This window comes from Talpa occidentalis, unplaced genomic scaffold (genome assembly GCF_014898055.3).
Source record: "Talpa occidentalis isolate TD23 unplaced genomic scaffold, MPIMG_talOcc4v2.1 talOcc4.6, whole genome shotgun sequence".
In the NCBI taxonomy this organism is placed as follows: domain Eukaryota; kingdom Metazoa; phylum Chordata; class Mammalia; order Eulipotyphla; family Talpidae; genus Talpa; species Talpa occidentalis.
This window is the reverse complement of record NW_023604972.1, coordinates 39,030,566-39,049,899: the sequence shown is the minus strand read 5'-3', so window position 1 is coordinate 39,049,899 and position 19,334 is coordinate 39,030,566. Positions and strand designations below refer to the sequence as shown.

The 19,334-nt window shown below is 37.8% G+C and overlaps 2 protein-coding genes across 3 annotated transcripts in view; one reads left to right on the top strand and one right to left on the bottom strand.

Annotated features, from left to right (window-relative positions):
* STAP1 (signal transducing adaptor family member 1) overlaps nt 1-14,649 on the bottom strand; it is a 42,279-nt gene extending 27,630 nt beyond the window's left edge. The window contains exons 1-2 of one of the 2 annotated variants that reach the window (XM_037530297.2): nt 14,381-14,649; nt 4,513-4,694 (exon numbers count right to left, since the gene is read on the bottom strand). In XM_037530297.2, the coding sequence (XP_037386194.1) occupies nt 4,513-4,629 (117 nt within the window). In that variant the 5' untranslated portion in view covers nt 4,630-4,694; nt 14,381-14,649. The remainder of the gene's footprint in view (nt 1-4,512; nt 4,695-14,380) is intronic. The other variant, XM_037530298.2, reaches the window with a different exon arrangement.
* A 231-nt stretch (nt 14,650-14,880) lies between these two features.
* The window catches only part of CENPC (centromere protein C), a 59,788-nt gene continuing 55,334 nt past the window's right edge, over nt 14,881-19,334 (top strand). Inside the window, 3 exon segments of the mRNA XM_037529198.2 lie at nt 14,881-15,057; nt 18,106-18,152; nt 18,851-18,921. Of these exon segments, the coding sequence (XP_037385095.1) occupies nt 15,040-15,057; nt 18,106-18,152; nt 18,851-18,921 (136 nt within the window). The 5' untranslated portion in view covers nt 14,881-15,039.

The window sequence follows — 19,334 nt, the reverse complement described above, 5'->3', positions numbered from 1 at the left end:
CCCTTCTGTTTATCTTCTTAATTATCCTTGTTAGTATTAACCTGACACAAGATAGAGAAACTAAAATCACTATTAGCCTGTCAAGGTTTATTGTGCTTTCTCTATATGCACATGCAGACATTTATCTGTGCTCCTGAGAAAAATTAGAGATGTTTATTCATGAAAGAATGATGTATATTGGGTAGAGCTAATCAGGGGGAAATGGAAGTTTTATTGGTAAACAGGAGTTTCAATGAAAGGATTAAGAAGATTTATAAAGAGGGGGAGAAAGTAAAAAAAAAAAAAAAGGAGAGAGAAGCAAGACTAAAGACACTGAGTTGAAAGTAAAGGCAACTTCGAGGAAAAGTTAAGATTACACATATCAATAGGCCCTGTGCACTACCACCACAGCCACAAATTTAAGAACAGATCAAACTTGTATCAGTAGGCAGAAACCTGACGGCCACAATCTTGACTGTTTCTCATAAGCTCTCATGAGGTCAAGTATAATCAGTCATCTACAAATAATGATCTCAATACTCAACATCTACTGAGATGTAAAAATTAATTTTTAAGGATATATTTTTAGATGACATGTATTTAGTTTTATATTTTTTATCAATTGTTTGTGTTTGAGTTGTTAAAGAGACTGAAAAAGGACCTTTGAATTTATCTCGTTTCATAACCATTAGATGACCTTAGAGTTCAAAGTCACTATATTATTGTCATTCAATTAAAGAAATGTTTTTTAAAGTCCACTGAAGCTCACTATTGGATTCAATGTAACAAAATATGTAGTGATTGGAAGCCCACAATCAATGAAATTAGAACTTTAATTTGAGAGTTAGCACCATGTAGAGTACTTTACAATAAAATCCTAGGTAGAATTCTTAATGGACCGGGAACCTTGAACTTAAACTTTGTGAATCACAACTGACTTATCTGGGAAGTGAATAAAAGAGTTTCTAACCAGAAGAGGATCTGAGTGAAAGGACATTTAACAGTCTAGCAGAGTAATTATCCATTTTACAAAAGAGGAAACAGGTGTACTCCTCCCTCACACCTCTGGCCTGTACCCCATCTCTTGTATGTATAACTAAATAAATCGTATTTAAAAATTAAAAAAAAAAAGGGAAACAGGTTTAACAATTTAAAAGAATTGCATGAGTTCCACAGGAAGACTGATATTTTTATGCATTCTGGCTCCTTGGTGCTCTTTTTTTACCAATGTAACTAGTAAAAATACGCAGCAGTCCAAAATGCTGTTACATTCCTCTCCATCATCCCCAGTGAAAAAGCTCTCATTCTTCCTCTTGTGAGCCAATAAAATGCCTTGGCTTAAGGAAAAATGTTGCAGGGTGCTCTCCAAAGTGGGGCACATAAAGTCCGAATTTAGATAATCCCACTAGGGAAAAACTTTTAAAATTATATTTTCTTTTGTTTTTTTTTTAAGTTTTTATTTATTTATTTATACAATCACTGGGTACAGTCAGAAGCGCGGGAGAGTGAGAGAATTCACCAGAGCCAGAGCAAGGAACAGAACAGGCAGACCGATGAAATACACCGCTGAGGGAACCAGCGGGCACCACAGGAGAGGTCTGCATGCCATGCTGGACCCTTGCCGGCGGCCGGGGATCGAACGGCACTGCAGAGGCTGCAGGCAGCTTCGCAGCCCAGCGCTCAACCAGGGGAGGCCCTAAAATTATATTTTCTTTCTTAATTCCTTTTTTACATGTATAATAATTTTATTAGAGTATTAATAGAGAAACATACATAATTTATATAATTTATATAATATATAATTTCTAAAATAAATTGATTTTCTTATATTAGAGGTCTATGTTCCAAAAATGTTTTTTTGAAAGGAGTGTGTTATTCAAAATTTTGGGGACTGTAACAGGCATTTCCATTAAAGAAGGGAAGTTTCGGGCCTCCCTGATGGTGCAAGGGGTTAAGACACAACCTATGAAGCTATCCGCAGCCACTGGAGCACAAGTTCAAATCACAGCCAGGGAGCTACCCACATGAAGGAGCATACCTCTCCTGACTAGCCTGCTGCTCCCCTCAGCAGTGTATTTCAGTCAATCTGCTTGTTCTGTTCCCCACTCTTTCTCTGGTGAATCTTCCACCCCCCACACCTCTGGCTTGTACCCCAGTTCTTGTATGCATTAATAAATAAATCTTTTTTTTTTTTTAAAGGGAAGTTTCATGTTCTCTGTTTACCAGCATTGAGCACTATGTTTGAGTACTATGCTCTAAAAAAACTGATGGACTAGGTAGACAAATGTTATTTTGTTCTACTATGATGACCGTGTTCCTATGTTTAGGTTAATATGAAGATATACATATTGCTTTTAACATTAACACATTACAGATTGAAGAAGTTATAATTTGCTGCTCAAACTGATTTTCTAACAGTTTCAGAAAAATGAAAATTTTCCATTTGTAAGAACTGTGATGCCACTGGTATCCTGTTAATAGGATTTAATAGCTTTTATTATCAAATAAGTCCTGCTGAACAATCCAGAATTCTAGTGTTGTGCTTTAAGTAAATTTTCTACATTATCTTTTCCTAAAGATTATATCCTTTTATGAGTTCTAGACAGGATGCTGAGACTTTCTAGAATTGCATTTAAAATGGAATATATTGGTACATTTACATGACTGCAAAGTTCCTTAAATTCTTAAAAGTTCCCCATCATAAAAGCAACCTAGAAACACCTCTCAACAAATAACCTCCTCATAAACCAGGTTGCTCTTCAGTTATATTTTTTTCTAACTGAAATGTTCTGAATTTCTTTAACAGAGAATTCTGAATTCCTTTAACTTAACCTTTTGTAGAGCCTCCCAATTTCCATCAGGCCAATAACATCGAAGATGACCTTCAATGTACTGTGGTTTACCTTCCCTTTAATGGTTCCCTGGAACTTTGCTGCTGCTTGAAAAATTCCACTATTTTGGGCCTCCCCTGGTGGCGCAGCAGTTGAGCGCTGGGCTGCAAAGCTGCCCACAGCCTCTGCAGCACTGGTTCGATCCCCGGCCACCAGCAAGGGTCCCACAAGGTGCGACAGACCTCTCCTGCTGCACCCGCTGCTCCCCTCATCAATGTATTTTGTCAGTCTGCCTGTTCTGTTCCCAGCTCTGGCTCTGGTGAATTCTCTCACCCTCCCGTGCTTTTGACTGTACCCAGTGCTTGTATAAATAAATAAATAAATCTTAAAAAAAAAAAAAATCCCACTATTTCCTTAGCTTTTTATCACAATACCTATTTTCTTTTTTTTTTTTTTTTTAAAGATTTATTTATGCATACAAGAACTGGGGTACAGGCCAGAGGTGCAGGGGGTGAGAGGATTCACCAGAAACAGAATGGGGAACAGAACAGACAGATTGACTGAAATACACTGCTGAGGGGAGCAGCAGGTGAGGCAGGGGAGGTATGCTGCACCTTGTGGGTAGTTCCCTGCTTAACCCCTTGTGCCACCAGGGAGGCCCTCACAGTATCTATTTTCAAATACTGTCATCATGGCTCTTCTTTGGGTCATGTTACTTGTGAACTCAGAACTGATTTTACTATCTAGTTTCACATGATTAATAACAATACGATAAAAAACGAGATGGGAAGAGAATGAGTCTAACATTAGTGTAAGCCAGGTGTTTTACATGTATCCCTTAAATCCTTGAAACCATCCTCTATGCAAATGTTATTGTCCTCCTACTCTCTTCTTCCTGACATATAAGATACTTCACTCTAATTTCAAGTGTAAACAAAGCTATTTTAGCAAAAACATTTATTCCTATAGTTTATAATTTCCATTTCAAAGCATGTTTTCTAAGAAAAGACTGAATGGCGATTAGGTAAGGGAGTCATCACTCCTTACTAAATTAAGCCTTTTAAGTCTATGTTTCATTACTATTTTGCAGAACTGAGTGTGATGCTTAGTTAAAGCATCCTGCCAAGACACATGATAAATGCTGTTTGAGTGAAAAATTGATTGAGCACCTACCGTATCTCAGGCATTATACTTTGGGACAAGTCATATTCTTTCCATTTTGTAGCTAAGAAAATCTATCCTCAAGGAGATTGAGTAGCTTGCAGAAGATCTCAATTGTAAGTAGCAAAACCACCAGGTAAAAACATGTTTTACTGAAACTTTAAAATCCTTGTTCTTTCTCTAACCATTCTAATGGAAGGCCTTCTTTAGTATTAAAGGAACCTAGTAGCAAAAACAGTCATTGTAAATACTTTGGAAAACTTTCAGTGAATAACCAAATTTAAATAACAAATTAGAAATTTCTTTCTTATCCAGTCCCCTTTCTGGCAAAGATATAACAATGTGGTTAACCCATGCAAGACTGAATTAACTTCTAAAGCACATAGAGTCAACAAAAAATAATTAGGCATAACTGGGTAATGTTATTCTTACATGTTTAACACCTGTAACAGAATACGAAGTACTATATCTTTACTCTTAAACTAAACTTTATATATTAAGACAAAATTTTCTAGTTTACCATTGTCATCTATGGACTTACCTGGTGTTCTGACCGTTTCACTAATAAAAAACCTTCAAAGTACAAGGGTAGAGCAGTAATCTTTAGCCTCTCTTGGAAGATCCTGCGAGGAGCTGGTTTTGGAGGCTTAGCCATCATGAACCCTCTTGTCGGTGTATGGTTTGGTTTCAACTGTATCCAGTCTCAAACAAAATGAGATCTCCCTTTTGTGAGAGGAAAAGGCAACTGTTCAAAGAGGAAGTCCCAACTCAATGTTTAACCACCAACAGGACACACACACACACACACACACACACACACACACACGCACGCACATACCCATACACTCACACATTTTTTTCCCTTTACTTTTTGAGAGGTAAGAACTGGCTTAGACCAACTTTGAGAGGGCAATCTCTGAGTAAACTACCTATTCTTAGAATTAAGATAGCAAAATAAACAGAAGATTAACATCACAGAAGCATGAAAGGAACAGATGTAGATGTTATAGACTTTAGAGGACATGTTAAGGGCACATTTGTTTTCTTCACCTTTTTCTATTTATTGCTGTCCATTTTTATGTGACAATTCAAGAATTAACTCCATTAAAAATTATAGGATAATTTTAAGTACTATTTCTGTTGTAAATATTTCAACACCAAACTTTGTTTAAATTTTTAGAAAAATGAAATTTCTTATTCCATGTCTATTTTGATAGTCCACTAAGTAGAAACCACAGTTACAGGAATATGGGATTTTCAATTTTTCTCAGTATTTTGAGATTGTGGGATACTAGTAGACATTAGGCAAAATCTGTTTGGCAGAGAAAGCTGTAGACTTTCAAACTTTTTTTTTTCCAGATGTATTTTATTTATTTATGCATACAAGAACTGGGGTCCAGGCCAGAAGCACAGGGGTGGGGTAAGAGGATTCATCAGAATGGGGAACAGAGCAGGTGGATTTACTGAATTACACTGCTGAGGGGAGCCGGTGGGAGAGACAGGGGAAGTCTGCTGTGCCATGTGGGTTAGCTCCCTGGCCAGGGATCAAATTCATGCCACAGAGGCTGGCATGATAGCTTGTTACTGTTGAAACTTGAACCCCTGCGCCACCAGGGAGGCCCAACTTTCAAACCTTTATTTTATTCTTTCATGCTTTCTGAGATATGAATCATTGATGCTGTGATGCACAGACGGGATCCCAAGAGTTACCTAGTGAGATTTATACAATTACATTGGTGCTAAAAATGCATGGATTTCATCCATCACTGTGCAAGGAATGATGGGGGAAGGGAACATGGGAATGAATTTTGTTGTGTTTTGCATGGGTCTCAAAAAGTTCCACCATTTCCTATAGCACATTCAATACTTCAGAAATACTCTAGATTTAGTATATAACCCAGGCTTAAGTATTGTCTCAATTAGGATGGCTGATTTTTAGAAATCAAAGCAAGACAAGCATCTCCAGTTTGATTCTTATTTCCTAATGAAGAGACTACAGGGTTTTCTTCACCAGTATGGGTTCCATTGGCTCTGCAGCAATAGACATGGGGAGCTAAATATTCTATAAAGCAAAGTAGATCAATTTAGACTGATTATGAATAAACCAAAGAAGAATCTTCAGATGCATTAACAAAATGAAAATGGTCTGAAACATAAACTGGGAGTTGAAGATTCAAATTTGTCACCTTGCCTTTATATTTATTCTGCCTTCTGCTATCTGAACCTTCAAATTATAAAATAAAAATCCAGCTTCAATTTTTGGAACAAGCCATACGTATTTTTTTTTTTAGTCGCAGTGTACTGAAAACAATCATCTAGTAAATTATGTCTTTCTTACATTTTTAAAAATGACAATTAATGAAAAACAGATTTATAAATTTTTTTTTTAGATACACTTTTTTTTTCCAAATTTTTTTTTTTTTAAGATTTATTTATTTATTCATACAAGCACTGGGTACAGTCAGAAGCGCAGGAGGGTGAGAGAATTCACCAGAGTCAGAGCAGGATGCAGAACAGGCATCCTGCTGAGGGGAGCAGCGGGCGGCAGGAGAGGTCTGCACGCCATGTGGGACCCTCCTCTGGTGGCCGGGGAGCAGCCGGGGATCGAACCGGCACTGCAGAGGCTGCGGGCAGCTTCGCAACCCCGCGCTCAACCGCTGCGCCACCGGGGAAGCCCCAGATTTATAAATATTTAAGTTGCTTTGGTTTGCTAATTTGCAATGCAAATTAATATACCAATAACTCAACTATGCCTTCCTAAAAAACAACTATAACATACAAAAACTGAAATGTCATTAGCTAGTTATACCTGTCTACATTCCCAATACCACTGCATTATTACAATAGAAATCTTTTTATAAATATCTCAAGTTATAGGTGGAGAATGATGTATTTTTAGGTAAGGGAATATAGTAGAAAAATATAAGGGCACAGGAAAAGGAGCCAAATTTGCTACTCAACAGCACAGAGATCTTGAACAATCAATCAACTTCTCTGAGATCACAGTTTCATCACCTATGAAATGAAATGAATAAATGACGTCTTTTCTGAAGAACTGCAGTAGACTTTTAAGCAATGTCCTTTCTGCTTTTTCTCTGATTCATTTAAAATAAAGTCTAATCCTGTCACTCCCCAGTTATAATGGATTGTCTTGTTTTTTAGATTCACTCTTCCATTTTTTTTTTTTTTTTTACTTAACGCTAAATTTTATTGAACGCAAACAACAATGTTCAGACATGACATACAAACTGCTTACTATTAGGGTTCATTTAAATTGAAATTCCTCAAAATACTCTTTCCACTAGTAATTTTGGTTATTGCCAATTGTCTCAATACCCTCTATTCTTTCCTATCTTCTTATATTCCTTTCCACACCTGCACACATTTGTTTGGATGTTCTTTTATTCATATGTAACTCCCACTCAGTCAAGACACAGGTTGAATATCTACTAGTCTGTGAAGATTTCCTAATTTCCTGACACCTTTCTTATTCCAAGGGGAAGGTTTATCACTCTCATCCTGTATTTCCATACAAATTTCCTTATTTCAACATTTGTCCCATTGTATTTTAGCCATTCTGTACCAATAGGAAACAATTTTTAAAGGGCAGAAACTATGTTGAAGGTTGATAAGAAGCAGATCACAATAACCATTTATTAGATGACAAATTTTCATTTTAAAAAGTATTGTGATTCCAGTTTGGAGTTATTAATGTCTACCAGAAATAGGAGTTGCCTTTTTTCTCCTATGGATGCCCAATGGTTGACATGTGATTTCAAACTATTAATTCAAATCACTGAAATTATATCAAAGCCCAATTATTACAGCCATTAACAGCATGTGTGTCAAAGGAGTTTGCTATAAATCTGGTTATATGGCAAATATAACTCAACAACTTTTAATGTAGTATTAGATTAATTTACAAATTTACACTGTTACTTTGAGTCATTTATGTTATAATGCTATTCAAGTGAATAAAAGCACGTTTTTACAATGGTTAAAGTCCTCTGAAAGTTTCCTATCCACTTATTAGAATTGAGCCCATGAAAAGGTCTGAATAGGAGACTCCAATTCCTTTTCAGTACTTCTAAATTTCTTACTTTTGTTTTACTTATGTTTACTGATGATGTATTAACATTTTGCATAATAATTCATTGCAGTAAACTTCAAAGATATTTGTATTGAAGAATATAGGTTGAATTTCAACTACTATATGAAATACACTGTGCCATAGTGAATCATTATGACTCAGAAGATGATTCTACCAGGCCCTTTGGTGAGGCAGCACTACAACAGAAGTGATATCACTAGCCAGAGTGGTATTAGTAGATGGAGTGGTTCAATTTGCTAGCCATATCTTTTTCAGTAAAAAGAGTTGCATCTAGGATAATAAGAGTTTTTCTAGTTATGCTTTTTTTTAAGCACATTGGTCTCATTTGCATATTGAGAAATATTTCTTGGATTCCATACATCAAAACGTGTAAATAAGGTAAATCATAGAATTGTAACTTTAATAAAAACTGGACATTCCAGATAGGGAGATAGCTTGAGCAATGTCTAACCACTAGAAACTCAATATACACAAGGATTAGGTCTACCACCCACCCTGTCCCCCACCCCTTCACTGCATTTATTAATATCCATTGGTGCTTTTTTAGGGGATAAGGTGGATTGGAGCTTAATATCCATTTCATTCCCTTCTAGTATGCCATTCTTTACTCCAAAAAATTAAAATGACATTTCCCAGACTTCTTTATAGCTGTAGTAGGGTGCATTCCATTCAGCAAGACAGACAGAAACAAAACTGATTCTTATTGATGTCTTTGGATTTTTTGAATGTGAGCACAATCTGAAGACACCTGATTTTCTGGAAATGTTGTAAATTAGTCTCCTCACTAGTTTCATGGGTATTAATAGTCAAAGCATGGAATACCAGTTTTCAGATTTCCATTGTATATTAGATAGAGATATAATATAGAATCAGGAACAGTAAGAAACCTTTCGGTTAATAAAGGCTTATAAAGCCTTCTTTGGGGCCTCCCCGGTGGTGCAGTGGTTGAGCGCTGGGCTGTGAAGCTGCCAGCAGCCTCTGCAGCACTGGATCCCGGCCTCCGGAGAGGGTCCCACAGGGCGCGCAGACCTCTCCTGCCGCGCTCGCTGCTCCCCTCAGCAGTGTGCTTCAGTCATTCTGCCTGTTCTGTTCCCAGGTCTGGCTCTTGGTGGATTCTCTCACCCTCCTGTGCTTCTGACTGTACCCAGTGTTTGTATAAATAAACAAATAAATAAATAAATAAATCTTTTTTTTTTTTTTTTTAAAGCCTTCTTTGACAATGTATTTTTGTAATTGCATTGGTTTCCTGATTATGTAGTGCCACTGAGGTTTTGGTTGATACCAGCATTAACACTAGCTTCCCACTTTCTCATTTTATGGAAACAAATGGACGTTTCCTGACTGTATATATAGCAACTGACTTTTGGTGTCTCAGTTTCTCAGTTCCATGGTCTGTCTTTGGGAATCATTGCTGAATGCCTAAAATACAGTGTTTATCGCTCCTCCTGACAATTCTCAAAGCTGATATATGCATTTTATTAGATCCCTTTCTGCTTAAACTCATTATCATGAATTTTGTTCTAAACAACTGACCACGCCCTCCCATCAATGCGGTTTTCAATTGTCTATAGGAATATGTGAAAATTATCCTAATATTGAAGGTGTTTCTTAATCTAGTTGCATTTTGCAAACACTTAGCAGTATCTGACACTTTTTTTTCTGTCAACGGCATATCATTTCTGCCTCATGTCTCTGCTTGAAGTTTATCTTCCTATTTCCTTCATGTCACAAATCTCTGACTTTTAGGTCTTATGGGCAAGTTACAGTTTTTGGTATTTTATTGTTTATGTATTTCTATAAGCACTTAATTTATAAGTGCTTATTTATCATGTGCTACTTTCTTATTTTTATTATAGATGGAAAACACATATTTTAGACTAAACAGAAAGACTTTAAAAAGAAAATCACATGCTATTCTAGCCATTAGTATTGGCTGGATGGGTATAGTCAATTTTGGGCATTTTTCTCTATTTGTTTATATTTGTGTATTTGGGTTAATGCTGAACATGCGATTTGATAAACTACATTTTTCATATGTTTTAGAGCACATTTCCAAGTCAATATTTATAAAATGGGGCTTCCCTGGTGGCCCAGGGGTTAAAGTCTCAGTGCAATCACCTCTGTGGCCTGAGTTTGATCCCTGACCTGGGAGCTGACCCACAGATGGCACAACAGACGTCTCCTGTCTTGCTGACTACTCCCCTCAGCAGTGTGTTTCAGCAGATCCACCTATTTTGCACCCCTCTCTGTCCCTGGTGAATCCTTTCATCCCCCACCCCCAACCTCTGGCCTATATTCCAACTCTTCTATGCATAAGTAAGTAAATAATAATATCTTTTAAAAAGACTTTAAAAACATATATAATGTACATAATTTAATTTTTCTGCTACCATCTAACTAAATTAAGACTGCAAGGTTAAAATTATAATGCAAACTATTAATGTTTTTGAAAATGTGTTTTAAATGACAAAAGATCCTTTTATGAAACAGGAATTATGTTAAGTAGAAATAAACTATAGATTACAGAATGGAGTCTCAGAGAACAGGGTAATAGTTGTTGTCTTAAGAGGGACAGTATATACAAAATAGAATATTATAGCAACTAAGAATCAAATAATTGACACAGAGATAACTTAGTAAAAGTAAAGGTCAATTTATACAGCACTTTAAAATGAAGGACCCCTGCAGATGTTTACGACAAATTGCATATTAAAATTTTCCTTGAACATTACTGCCACCTATCAGCACATTTCGAGTATATACTTTTTAACTTGGAAATTACAGTCTAGTAAGCTTCTATTAGAGGATAATTTTGTTAGAAAAGGTTAAAGTGTGTGTACTTTGCAGTTGGAACAACATTTGGCAATAAATAGTAAAGAAAATTACTGAAATTTTATGCAAAATAAATTTCGATGATATAATTTCATTTTACGTAGTATAAAGCCATTCATCTTTTGCAAGATTTTCAAGTTCACTTTGCAATCAACTAACAGTGTTTTGTTTTGTTTTATGCCATTTGACAGTCAGTGTGAGACTCACCCAAAATGATGTTGATCCAATGGAATGTTGGGCAGACACTCATGTTAAGTTGTGGGAGTAGGGCTGAATTGGAACCAATTTTTAAGTGGCAAATTCAATTGTGAATATTTTTGTGTTACAACTTCTATTTCTGTATCGAACCTTGTAAGTTGAAAGAGTTGGCAATAAATACCCATACTATAATTATTTGATGGAGGTAACTAAGGAAATGTAAAAGATTACTCAATTATTATAGCACTTTATTATAGCACTTTAAAATTAAAACTCAGAGCAGACCTTAGGGACCTATGTAAAGTAAAACTCCTTTTGCTGCCATCTGTCTGAATATTGTAATCATATTTTATTTTCTTGGCAATTACAGTTTAGTAGTCTATTTGGGGATAATTTTATTAGAATAGGTTACTTAAAGTGAATGTACCTAAGAGATGGCTTTAAGAGTAAACCAACACTTGGCTTTAAGAGTGAAAGAAATTATTGAAATTTCATGTTAAAAAATAAGACTCAAAATTATAGTGGTAAACTTATTTTACTTTAGCAAATTTTAAGTTATAATTGTAACTATCTTACAATTTCTAGAACAAATTGATTTTAGAGTGGCATTTTAAGATCTAAAATATTCCTTAAAATAATTATAAAAACTTACAAATTTTAAATATCTACATAAAATCATAAGTAACTAAAAGTTTCCTATTCCTTTTAAATTAAATTTCTGAGTACTTTGTCACACACATATACACACACACCCTTCCAAGGTAATAGAGTTTTTTTTTTTTTTTTAAAGGAGAACTCTCTTGTTTTTTTGTTTATTTATTTACTTATTTATTTGCACAGGCACTGGGTACAGTCAGAAGCACGGGAGGGTGAGAGAATTCACCAGAGCCAGAGCGGGGAGCAGAGCAGGCAGAAGGACCGAAGTACACTGCTGAGGGGAGCAGCGGGCGGCAGGAGAGGTCTGCGCGCCATGTGGGACCCTCCTCCAGTGGCCGGGGAGAAGCCGGGGATCGAACCGACGCTGCCCAGCACTCAACCGCTGCGCCACCGGGGAGGCCCCCAAGGTAATAGAGTTTTGATGGAAAACTCAATTTAGTCAGTTGTCATAGCAATTCACAAGGAGTGACAGTTACAGGGTAGGGTGAGGGGCACCCCAGGATCCCCAAACCTGCCTGCTCTAAATAGGTTCTGGCATCCATCCACCTCATCAAGACAAAACATACTTTACTGCATAGGACATTGAATGGAAATGAACTTTATACAATCACTGTGAAATAAAGAGAAAGTAAAGCATATATAAAATAGTTTCCAAATCAAGCACCCCAAATTACCCATCCCCTTATGGGTAAAGGCCCAGCTAAACAGGGTTGGCCCAAAGCAGGGCCACTGAGACCCAAAAGCCTGCTACAAGTCTAAGACACCCACTGGTGGGGACCCATTTGGAAAGGGGTGGAATGCGCCCAGCACGTCCGGGACAGAGAGAGCAAAATCAAAATCAAGATACCTGGTGGGAAGAGGAAGGATTAGGGTCAAAATAAGGGGGGGTGCAATTGTATGGAGAATATAACCAAAATGAAAATGCATACATTGTGTAAAAATGAAAAATGATGTAAGAATTATATAAAATAAAATATTAAAAAAAAACCTCTGGCCTATACCCCAGTTCTTGTATGCATAAATAAAAAATAAATATTAAAAAAAAAGATAAAGCTGCTATTGTTAACCTACCTACGGGTCTCTCATCCACATCTGTTTGAACCAGCCCAAGACCAAGAAGCAAGTGCAGCTTCATTACATGTCTCTCTGCTACATGTGCCTTATCCAGGCTCTCCATCCCGCTTCCTTCCTTCCTTCCCTCCAGCTTCTCCTCCTCCAAGCTCAGCTCCACCCTTCCTTGGGTGGGACAGGGAACCTGGAACCTCCCTTTTTCTGGGGACCACCCTGTTGCATGCTATTGAAGTACTTTTGAGGGGAGGAGGTATGTAATGACAAATCTGTTTTTTTTTTTTTTTCAATTTAAAGATTCATTTATTTATGCATACAAGAACTGGAACACAGGTCAGATATGCGGAGGTGGGGGGGTAAGGGCGGTGGTGGTGAGAAGATTCATCAGAGACAGAGTAGGGAACAGAACAGGCAGACTGACTGAAATACACTGCTGAGGGGAGAAGCTGGCGAGTCAGGAGAAGTCTGCTGCGCCATGTGGGTTGCTCCCTGGCTGGCCAGGGATCGAACTTGTGCTGCAGAGGCTGTGGATAGCTTCATACGTTGCATCCACCAGGGAGGCCCCAAATCTGGGTTTTATAAACATTATTCCATCAACTAGCAACACTGTTTTAATACACTAAAACCATGGGGGCAGGGGCTATTAAATAATACTAGGACAGATGCGTATGAAACTGAGTTTGTTTAGGAACTGTGGAATCTCCATTAATTGTTTTCATAAGGTGCTGCCCTGTTTTTTCCTATATAACAGATTAGTTTATCCCCAACATCCTTGGTGACCTGCATTCTAAACCATCATAAGTCATTTGATTTCAAATTTCTCAAGATACCTTTGAGAATTACTGTTTCCAGTATAGTCAGGAGGACATAATTTTACATCTGGAATTTTACATTTATGACAGTGTTTTCTAAAATATCTCAATGAGAGATAAAAGTATAGTGATTTAACTGCTCAGTTTTGGAGTCAAATTCCTCAATATGTCATCTAATAGTTATGTGGTCACCAGCAAGTCACTTAAACTCTGACCCAGTTTTATTTTTTTTAAGTGGGGATATTACCTGTCTTGCCTTACAGGAATCCTTTAAAATAAGTCTTACATGGAGAATATTTAGAGGAGCACTTGGCATGCAGTATTGCCAAAATAAATGTTAGTTTTTATTATCTTTTCAAAATGTGAGAACTCCAAATCAAAGTAGTTCAATAGTCAAAACTTCCCTATGAATTTGTTCAATAAATAATGTATTTTCTGATTAAAATTCCCTTGCAAATTTTAACTAAATCATTAAAATAGGATAGTTTCATAGGATAATGAAATGGTCAAGGAAGTTTTCAGAGCTTTTAATTAACTTTTCCCCTTATAAAAATAAGAAACATCCAGGACAGTGCCAAAATCTGTGGCATCTTTGTAACACACTAGTTAAGAACTAAGCAGGTGTCAAGACTCCTGATCTAGAACTCCTTTCAGGACATCACATTTAAATAATGTGTTGGCAAAGCTTTATGCAAATATAACCCACAAATATGAAAAAATAAAATACAAACCGTCATCGTCATCACTATTATCTGATCTTAGAGATGGTGCATAGCTGCGCCGGCTGTGAGTGACAAGATTACACAGGGAAATCTTTTTCTTCAATGGCCTCCACAGTTTCTACCTCTCATCCTTTCAAATATTAACTTTATAATAGTACCGTTGAGAAGTTTTACACTGGTCTCAAGGTCCCAATGCGGTTCCCACGACGGGGTTTGCCAAACAACAGCTCTTCAACGCAGCGCCGGCGTGTGGAGGAAGAAGGAAGGAAATGCAGAAGCCCAGGCGGGGGGTGGGGGGGAGGAAGGGTGTGGGCGGGGCTACCTGGCTGGGCGGGGCCACAGGGAGACGGGCGGGCGGGGTGGGGGCGGTCCCATCACAGCCGTTTCCCTGTTGGTTGCCACTGGTCTGCGCATGTGCAGCCTGTTTTAAACAGCAGCGCGCGCCGTGACTGGATGCCGGCCTGGAGCCTAGCCAATGGGTTGAGGACGTTGGGGCGCGCGCTCTTTGACGCGCACCTCGTCGCTCTCGTCGCTTCCCAGTCCAGGGCCGCTGTGTGTAGCTTGCCGGCGGCTACTCCGGCGTTTGGGTCGGTGCTGGGCTTGGTCGAGCCGCGGCCCTTGGGGGCCTCCGGCGCAAACCCTTCGCGCCAGCCGAGTCAGGCCAGAACATGGCTGCGTGGGGTCTGGTGAGTGCGGTTGTCTCCCTTCTGGCGGGCGGGAGCTGGGGGACCCTTGACAGCCGCGGGATCGGGCGGGTGCGGTGACCGCTTAGATTTCCGTAGTCAGGTGTGCCGGTAACCAAAGTAAATTTTTCTTGTTTTATTTCCTCAAGGTTTCTTGTAGTGACGGCACTTTTCCTCTCCTTGTCTCTGGGGACTTCTCTCTCTCTCTCTCTCTCTCTCTCTCTCTCTCTCTCTTTAAAGATTTACTTATTCACACATACAAGAACCGGGGTACAGGCCAGATATGCTGGGGTGGGGGGTGGCGAGAGGATTCACCAGAGAGTGGGGAGCAGAACAGGCAGATGGACTGAAATACACTGTTGAGGGGAGCAGCGAGCGAGGCAGGAGAGGTCCGCTGCGTCTGGGGATTTCTTTTCTAAGCTAGTCATTTCCTAGTTCCCAGAATAGTTTGCTGTCCATAGAGGAACTGGAACCATTTGAAAGTGCCTTTGCTTCGGGCTTGCTTGTCTGGAAAAGCAGGTTATTTAGGGAATATTGTTTATTGATGAAGTTTTGAAAAGGCAGGTATTAGTTTAAAGGTGCAAGCTGTGAATGACCGAAAGGGGGCGGGACTTTTTGTTTTGTTTATGTTTCCGGACGCCCGTGGTGTTCACTATGCTATATTTTAAATTTCACTTAAGGTTACTATCGGTTATATACCCTGTATCAACCCCTTTCCTAAACTGGTATTTGCTGCTCTATCTTTTCCTTTTAAGAAAGTCTTCAATTTTATTGAACTGCCCTTCCTTTTAAAAAAATATTTATTTATTTCTGCATAGAAGAGATGGGGTGTAGGCCAGAGTTGCGGGGAGGGGGCGGGGGGGAGGTTGAGGGGGTGAGAGGATTTACCAGAGACAGAGTTGAAAGGTTCGGCGCGGTAAAGAAAAGGAGAGCCAGGCTACATTTCTCAAAGGGAGGGAAAGTTTATTGCGCCCCGGGCGGACCTCACAGACCCAAGGCGGGGGTCAGTGGAGTCGCGCACGTTGTTAGGGGGAAGCAGGGTTTTATAGGGTGGGGAGAGGTCAGGTAGGTAGTTGGGCTCCTACAGCGGGAAAAGTTTGTAGGGCAGGTAGAGGTTCATTGTCTGAGATGAGACTCATAGGGGGAGGGGGGAGGCTCATTGTCTGAGTCCTCCAGGCAGGTATCCGCATTCCTGCCCCCCCAGGTGGGCTTCCGGGTAGGCTTTTGCATTCCGGCCTGCTGCATGGACCTCTCAAGAGTGGGGTTCAAAACAGGCAGATCTGCTGAAATACACTGCTGAGGCGAGCAGCTGGTGAGACAGGAGAGGTCTGCTGTGCCATGTGGGTTAGCTCCCTGGCCAGCTATCCAACTGAGGCCATCACGGGGATAGCGCTGAGACATAACCCCCTAGGCCATCAGGGAGGCTTTTAATAAAGATATATTGCGTATATGTACACTTGTATGCATGAGAAACGTATGTAAGTGTGGCATAGTGTGTGTGTCCTTTTTACTACGGCACATACATTGTTTACATTGCATGTAATCAGAAAAGAGCGATAAAGTCATTCTAATTGGTAAAGAAGAAAAGGGGAATAAAGCTTACCAGAAGACACAGTTCTTTTTTTTAATAAAAACTTTTCTTTTGCAGAGCAGTTTTAGGTTCACAGAAAAATTAAGAGGAAGATACAGATGTCCTATATACTTTTTGCCCCCAGTGCATTCATAGCTACTTCCGTCATCAGTATCCCTCACCGGAGTGATACATTTGCTATAGTTGATGAAGTAGTATTAACACATAATCACCAAAAGTTGATTTATGTTAGAGATCATTCTTCCTATCCATGCGTGGGACATATCTTTTAATTATTTTGTGTCTTAACATTTCTATTAACAATATCTTGTGGTTTTCATTTTCTCCTCCTATTAAGTTTATTCTTAGATACTTCATTCTTTTTGATGAGTAGTGTTGGCCTCATAAAGTGTGTTTGGAAACATGATGGTTCATCAACTTTTTGAAAGAGTTTGAGAATACTTAGGTCTTCTTTGAAGGCTTGGTAGAACTACTGGTGAAGCCATCTGTCCCCTATGTTTCTGGGTTTTTTGTTTGTTTGTTTGTTTCAGTTTGCTTGTGATTTGTTTCAGGTTTGTTTGTTTTCCATTTACTCTTGGAAGGTTGCATGTTTCCAAGAAATTGTCTATTTCTTTTAGATTATCCGGTTTATTGGCATTGACATACCGATATTCATAGTAGTCTCTGGTTCTTACTATTTCTGAGCTGTCTGTTGCAATTCTTTTCTTTCATTCATGATTATGTCTGTTAGATTTTCTCTTTTTTTCCTATAAACCTAGCTAGAGGTTTTTTTCTGTTTTCAAAGACCCAACTTTTGATTTTTTTGATATTTTGCTCTTTTTTTTTTAATGCTTATTTTTGTTATTTCCTACCTTTTACTGACTTTTGGCTTCATTTTTTTCCTTCTTTTTCTTATTCCTTTAGATGTGAGGTTAGATTATTTCAGATTTGATTTTTCTTGAGGCCTGTGCTGCTATAAATTTCCCTCCTAAAATTGCTTTTGCTGTATCCTATGGATTCTGACAGCTTGTGTCATTATTTTTAAATTTTTCCTTTGATTTTTTCGGTAGTTATTCATGTTGTGGCTTGTTGTTTAATTTCAATATATTTTGGATTTTTCTTTCTTTTTTGGTTGATTTCTACTTTGTGCTGTTGTGATCAGAGAAGATACATAATATTACTTAAGTGTTACCAACTTGAATTTTTGGAAACCGAGACGAGTTGGGATTTGATGATGGAAAAGGTTTGAGGGAGGTAGAGTAGGAGAACAAGGAAATAGAATAAATCCCAGGATATGAAAAATTAGTATAAGCAAAGGTTTGTAAGCTGTATAAATGAGGTAAGTTTTCTTTTTCTTGATCTAGAAGCAGTTAAAACACACTTGTTGAATGAATAAATGAAGACTTTTCTGGGGTGTGCTCATATTGGGGGGCTGTTACTCTCTTAAACAAAGACACTGAATTGATTTATTTTTCTTTCAGGATCATCTCAAAAATGACTATAGAAGAAGATTTTGCCGACCATCCAGGTAAGTTATAAGTTATAAAAAACTAAATACATAAACTCAAACACAAACATTCAGTTATACCTGTAGAACAGAAATCTGAATAATACTGGTAGATTGTGTTAATATTGGTATTTTGGTTGTGACAGTGTACAATAGTTTTGCATAATGTTACCATTGGGAAAGAGTGGATCAAGTGAACAAGAAGAGATCTTATTTATATGATTTCTGACAACTGCATGTGAATCTTCAATTGTCTCAGTACAGTTTTTAATTAAACAACTTATTCTGATTTATAAACCGCTGTTCAGATTAATGATACTAAATCAAAAGTGCATTTTAGAACTTATATTGGAGACTGTATTACTAGGATCTAGTAGCACTTGTGATCATAGAGTCTTTATTAAATAACCATTTCAGTATATTTTGAATTTGTTCAAAAAATTTTAAGTTCTTATTTATATATAAAACAATTGTGAACTTGTTTGTTTCAATCAAGGAAAGTAATTGTTAATGGAGACAATGACCTTGTTTCAAACACTTTTTTTTGGAATCTCTTGTATTATCAAGTATGTATTTGGTCTTCATATAGTAAAAGTGGTATTTTCCATTTGGTAATATTTTTTGATAAGGCAATGTGGAAATTTCAAAGTAGATATTAACATAAACAACAAATGCCTTTGGAGTATGTTAACATTTTTTCTTTTTTTCCTTCTTAATAGGGCACTTAATGTTAATACAGAGCAAGGCAAGAACATACTGGAAATCTTGCAAGACTGTTTTGAAGAACAAAGTAATGGTTTATTTCTAGATGGACTTTGAAGGTTGGGATGGATGAAAGTAGTCATTTTAAATGGATGTCATTTTGTCAAATATCAAATGCAGAAAATATGTCTAATGCTTACGAATATGTAAAACATTTTCCCAGTACAATACTTCATGTACCTTGTGGTACACTGAGAATAAGACTGCAAAATTGAGAATAATTTATCATTCTTTTTAGTTTGTACTAGATTCCTATAGTACGGAAATCCATAAATAATAAGAGAAAGTATTTAATGTAATGGAAATCATTATGCAACATTTTTGGGGTTCCTGAAGAGCTAGAGATAATATTTATTGTTTTACAACCCTTCTAAAGGAATGATGAATTATGTCCAAAACTTTGCTAAATGCTGGTATTGTATTAAGGTATTGTATTAAGAA